Here is a 6,500-nt window from a genome sequence, read left to right on the forward strand (position 1 = left end):
GCTTTGTGCACCCGCTGCTCCCGGACCGTACAGGGATGGAATCGGCATCGACGTTCCCGGACAGCCAAGCGACCAACTGACAACGAGCGAGCGGGTTTCCGCCACACATTTGTATGTGAATGTGTGTGTGTGTGTGTGTGTGTGTGTGTGTGTGTGTGTGTGTGTGTGTGTGTGTGTGTGTGTGTGTGTGTGTGTACGTGCGTATGCCAACCTGTCGGAAGACTACCTTCTTGCCAAAGCATTGGAAAGTTGCGCTAGTTTCGGCTCCACAACCCAGTGTGTCATTACTACATATCTTTCATGGCTGAGGTTGTTGGTATGTCTGTTGGCCCTGGGTTCACAGTACACTCGCATGTCTCTTATCCAGGCACCTTGGGACCGGGCACTGCTCGTATCTCAGATTTGCCCGTATCTCAGGACAACTCATCTACCATGTATCATAATCATTTTTTTGAAGAAGTTTGTTTGGCACGTCTTGCACATGTTCAGGTTACAGAAAGAATCCATTGATAAAAATGATGTGGATTTCACAGGTTGGTAGTGAAAAATAAGTACCTGCACATACGAAAAAGATTCAAATCCCCAAATTTAAAGCATTTTCGCCTTTTAAAAGAAGTCAAGCTGAAGGTGCCCGGTAGAGAGACGTGCCCGTATTTGAGGCGTCCGGATAAGAGACGTTTGAGTGTACTCAGCTGCCGAGGCTGGTTGGTAAACGAACTCCAATTTCACTTCAAGGTACCAGTGCATCTAGTGTCTGCTTCTATCAAAGTAGCGTGCCATCTGTATTGGTTACCCGAGCAAGTGTATGGTGTGCATAGGTAAGTGTCTTGGCCGTCCTTTCCCAATGTGCTCCGTGTGGTGTAGACCACGTGTGCATTGGTGGTCGATTCACATGGCTTCACCAGTTGTGTGGATTAGACAGTTATCTGGCGATAGTCTTGATCTGTCTCATTCAGATCTTGTCCACTATCGTTGCTATAAGAGAAAATCTGTGGGTGCACATCCAGTCCATTTGCAGATTTGCGTGCTTCTCTTGCGACGGGCGTATACATGGTACATTGTCCATTGGGTATGTATGTGTGTGTGGCAAGCGGATATGCCAACTGAAACACCTGGAGTGCCGTCAACGGCCGTACCGGTCATGGCAGTGGAAGTGGAAAATTTAAGGAAGGTGTGTGTGTGTGTGTGTGTGTGTATGTGTGTGTGCATGTGTGTGTGTGTATGTGTGTATGTGTGTGTGTGTGTGTCTGGCCAGAAAAAGCCACTTTAATCAGCTGTGTGGTGGATACCAGGCTAAAATTAGTGGCAGTCAATTCATCAGCCTTGCAAGCTGTTGAATGGTGTAATCCCAGCACAAGTTGCTATGTCTAATATAGCTGTTCGCTATCATCGCTTCCGTGATGGGCAGGTCTGAGGTGTGTGCATGTGTGTGAGTGTGTGTGTGTGTGTGTGTGTGTGCGTCTGTGTCTGTGTGTGTCTGTGTGTGTTTCCCTCTCCTGGGGAGACCCACGTGACCAATTCGGCAGTGAGCAAGTATAACTACAAGTGTTTGTGTTTATGTGATAAACTGCATATACACATGATCTTGGTGATTAGCTGTTTCTAACTTTCACCAAGCCAATTACATTATGTAAATACTCCGTCATTGGCTAGGCGTGTGTGTTCATGTATTTTCCTGCTACAAATATTTAAAAATATCTTTGTGTCAATCCTATTGATTACTAACGCAGATAGGCAAATCAGGATTTCACAACGTTCCGTAGTAGCGCATTCTCTCCTGACTTCCCGCTTGTCTAGGTGATTTATCACAATCTCCCATAAACCCACCGGGACATGTACAAGTAGTAATACTGGGACGGGAAGGGGAACGATACTCGAAGTCTCGGATGCTCAGACAGCTAAAATCATACTGGCACGCAGGCTCACTTACGTAGATGACATCACGTTGATAGCGAGTTTTCATCTGGCGGAGCATGACCGCCTCATCCAGATGGGTCAGCGTGGCCAAATCATTCACCTCCCCGTCGACCACGGATCCACCGAGCGCCGAAGCGCTGCTCTGGCGGGGCATGGCTGCAGCCGCGGCAACAGCGCCTGTGCTGTTTCGTTCCCGACGCACGAAACAGTCAACCCCGGACCCACTCCCCCTCCACAAACCACGATAAGCACGACTGGCCCTAGCGAGGCCCTTCTAAAGCTTCGTGTCCACTCCAAGAATGGAGGGTAGATCCACCGGCACTACCGTAAACGAAGTCGAATGTTCGAACGCCAAAGAATCGCACGTGGACCTCTAAATCCAACACCTCTACTCTGGGAAGGAGGTGGGCTGAGAGATCTGAGAATGGACAGGAACAGGATCTCTGCGCGCATGCAAGGCAGTGCGACGGCCGGCCTTGTGCTAAACCTGCGCGTCTAGTCCGCAGACCCGAATGAAGCCTTTGAAGGTGTGACTGTATGTCGTGTGCGTGTGTGTGTGGATGTGTGAAATAGCATGGCATGAGGCAAGGTTCGAGGCGCTACATATGACCATGGTGACGGTTGTAAACTCGAGAGTGTACATCTACATGGCCGTAGTCTACGTGCACCTACCATGAGCCTGCTCAGCTCAGGCGATGTAGATCGATCAACTCCACAACTTTTTTCTTCTTCTTTTTACTGTTTTCATGGTTTTAGAATTATTTAGTTTGAGCATGCAGCGTGCTAACCGGCTAGGCTAGCCTGACATTGACCGTTGACGTGTTGATGACAACGAACAATGCCTGGTTGTGTGAACAGACAGCGTGGTCAGTATGGAGTCCGAGAATCTAGCGCCCCAACGTCATCATGGTGCTGTCATTTTGTCTGATTCACGCTCCGGAGCTAGCTGAGTTCTAGCTGATCATGGGTAGATCCACATAAGACTACATGTAGTGTGGAAGTCTGAGACTGAGGGAAATGTTCAACAGCCTATGCTGGGATGACATCTACACCATAGCTCAGTGGAAAAGCCTCTTGCACCCTGTGTACGGGCAAAGCAAATGTGCTTACATACACCATAGCTCAGTGGTTAGAGCATCGCTGGCCTCAAGCGAAGGTCTCTAGTCTTGGTGGTGACAGTCAAACATATCCTTCAGACATTTCACTTCTCCATACCCTCATCTAGTGAGTAAGGACTTACGTGCACTGTTGAATGGTTTTATTTTATTTTTTGAAGCACCACGCTCATTATGGCTCCATTTTCAAACTCAAATGTACTGTCAAATCCTTCATAATTGTTCTCTGCTGATCCCCGTTGATTGGACAGTATGACAGTAGTGCTTCATATCCTTTTGAGCATCGGACTGCAGTTGGGGTCCGATCTTGTCTGCAGCACACAATAAGAGGTGAAGGAAGGAAGATTATATTCCTTCCTTCACACGCCGTTACTCCTCAACTTTCCTTTGTATGGAGATTCCATTTGGCCAAGCACAAGCATTTGGAGAAATATTTTAATTTTATCAACGTAAATAGTCTCAAAACATTTCTAACGTCACCAAACCATGCTGGTAATCGTAGATATCCTAACGGAGGAAGGTAAGTAACATCATTTCGCCATTGAAAATACTCCATTACTACACCATCATTGCGCACTCCATCCGACCAAGCACACTTCTCGCAACGGCAACAGAATCTAGATATCTTGATGTTCATCGTTTTTAAAAATGGTTAGTCCGAAGGATATTAGAAAAAAAGAACACATGCAAAAAAATCATTGTCTGATGACTGGCGCCATGCAGAACTCGAAGCAGGGTCCTACGCGATAGAGGCAAGCGACGGCTTAGGGACCGGCGGATTCTGCTCGAAAAGTTGGCAGATTCTGCTCGTAAAGCAGTGAAATTGGCAGAACCATACAAACCTTATGGCGGGCAATTCCTCGAATTCTGCTCCATTTTTTATCCACATACCAAACATGCATGAAACTTACCAGAAAAAGTACCGAATTCTGCCAATTTTTCTGCCGGCAGAATCCGCCGGACCCTGCGACGCTCCATCACTACCCTACATGACTTGTACATTCGTTGTCCAGGCAGAGGCCGAAACAGGATAGGTCCGATAGGTATAGAAATAGTTGGTTGCTCCACATGGAAACACACGTGTGTGGAGCACACGCTTCCTGCCGCCTGCCGGCAGGAAGGGTATATTCCACCAACAAACTTCATCATTAATACCGCCCAGGTCGCAACTCCTAAGTAGGCATAGAAAATTCAATTTTAACGAAGCACAATACACAGCCCTCATGCTAGAACTTATTGTAATGATTTAGACTCAAAACGCATCCACAGTAAAAGGTATCTGGCGCGGATGCAAAGCTGCACATCTTCATTCATGTGCTGGTCGTTTTTCGCGTATCTCACTCGTTGCTGGTGTATACCAGAGGGCAATGGCGTCTTACTACAAAATCACCATAGTTGGGATGTTGCGATTGTATGCTTTTGCTGTACGTGCAAATCATGCCATGAGCATCCCTGCCTACTCACGCCAAGGATCATAATACAACTGGATAATGGTTTGCTTCACTGTCCGAGGAGTGCTCAATACCCATGTAGGGCAGAGCCTTGTACACAAGAGAGAGATTGGAAACTTTGTTACAACTCTGAGTTTCACCTACACGTATTACTACGATCATATCCGGCATGCTTCCAATCTCTCTTGTGTAATACAACTGGATATACAAGTACAATGCATACGAACCACACTACAGAACCACACTACAGAACCACACTACACAACCACACTACAGAACCACACTACAGAACCATTCCGCACAACACAGCCAGTGCAACTTCTTTAGACTTTTAGTGCTGGTAAGAACTCACGCTCATGTACAAATTCAATGGCCGTCACTGACGCACAATCCACCCTTTCACTGTAAGATAGATCGGGCAGAGCAGCACCACCGCGGTGGTCAGCATTGACATCAACACAACACTTCTTATTTGGCCGTGCACCATCCAGCAGGCAGCAGCGTCTATCCCGCCGACTAGACTGACAAGAACCTGTCAAACTCCATGCTGCTATAGCACACAGGCGCAATGACACTACCATTGCTCATGTGCAACTCCCTGGACAAGACTCCAGAGACGGCTTCGAAAATTAATACCATTTACGGTCATACGGAATCCGCCCAGAAAGAGAGTGTCTGACATTGATTCGAACTTCGATCCTACCGTCCCAGCAGAGGTCAGGTTTGTAAACAAATACTGTACAGGCAATACTGTGACGTCGGCACGTGCGTGGGGGACGGCAGACACATGCTGCGGCGCGTCTGGATGATTCTCAAGCCCAAACAAAAAAGGTCAAAGCCTACTGGAATGCATCCACATCCAAAATGCATCCACATAAGTTAGATGTTAGTTTTTAATCCTCGGTCAGTATGACTAACCTTTATTTATTTATTTTATATATACTAGTACACTGTACAAAAGATAAAGACCAAGGAACTACAAGTAATTAGTTACGCTATACTATCCACTAACACCACCAGTTACTAAACAATCAGCTCATGCGATAACATTGCACGACACCGACCGACGGTAATGACGTGCTACAACTAACGGGCTAACAGCTCTAGCACATCTTGGATGCGCACTATACTCCATTTGAGTCCATTCCTACACACCTGATGAGCCGTCTATTTTTTTTTACTATTTGCACAGCCCTACTGGAAAACAGGTGGAGAACAGAGAAAAATTAGGAAAAAACATAGAGGATGTAGGGACGACGTGCCGATGTGCTGGGAGCAACTCAACCGACCAGAGGACCGTATTCACTTCGTCTTGGTGGTGTGAGTCATGGGGAAGTTGCCATACTGGCCGGTAAGTGAGCCCGCATCTCGTCACCGGGAGTACAGCTCGCTCGACTCGTCTCTACTGAGTGAAGAGGACCTACACATTAATAATAATAGTAATAATACGAAGTAGTGGTTGCGATTTCGGCGATGATTTGTAAGAAGTCAAGTATCAAGTAAAGTCGGCGGAATAGCGCGAGCTCCGGTGTGAGGAGCAAACCCTTTCTTACAAAATAGTAATAATAATAACTTTATTAGGATGACCCAAAGGCAAATCGCCTATCGAGGGGTTCATCGCATTAAATGGTTGCGGGGTCATTGATCTGGTGAGGTGCTTCATGCGCCGGGATTTGCAGTCAGCTGTGCGATCGACGGCGGATATTTCTACGTAGCCTCGTTTCGAGATATCCGGTGAACTGGGCTTGCTCAAAGCCAGCGGCATACAGGCTTGGTTTATGTACGTTCATAGGGCAGAGGAAAGAGAGGGAATTGACTACACTCAATTTTCCGAGCCCGTGGCGAACAGCCTAACAATAATATTGGACCTGACAATTGAGTATGTTGGGAATCTAGAGACGTCAACGAGGTGTTCAAGTACCGTATTAGGTCGACTTTACATCGAGATCTAGACTCAGTGTTTCATTTTGAAATGAAAAGCGTCTCTTGTGTGTTTGTCTTTGCACTGTGTATTTTA

The 6,500-nt window shown here is 46.8% G+C and overlaps 1 protein-coding gene across 1 annotated transcript in view; it reads right to left on the reverse strand.

Annotated features, from left to right (window-relative positions):
• The window catches only part of LOC135825994 (myosin-IIIb-like), a 39,997-nt gene extending 37,598 nt beyond the window's left edge, over positions 1-2,399 (reverse strand). Inside the window, exon 1 of the mRNA XM_065338628.1 lies at positions 1,931-2,399. Coding sequence (XP_065194700.1) covers positions 1,931-2,071 — 141 coding nt within the window. The 5' untranslated portion in view covers positions 2,072-2,399. The remainder of the gene's footprint in view (positions 1-1,930) is intronic.
• Between the last annotated feature and the right edge of the window lie 4,101 nt (positions 2,400-6,500).

Source organism: Sycon ciliatum, chromosome 10, assembly GCF_964019385.1.
Source record: "Sycon ciliatum chromosome 10, ocSycCili1.1, whole genome shotgun sequence".
In the NCBI taxonomy this organism is placed as follows: Eukaryota; Metazoa; Porifera; class Calcarea; order Leucosolenida; family Sycettidae; genus Sycon; species Sycon ciliatum.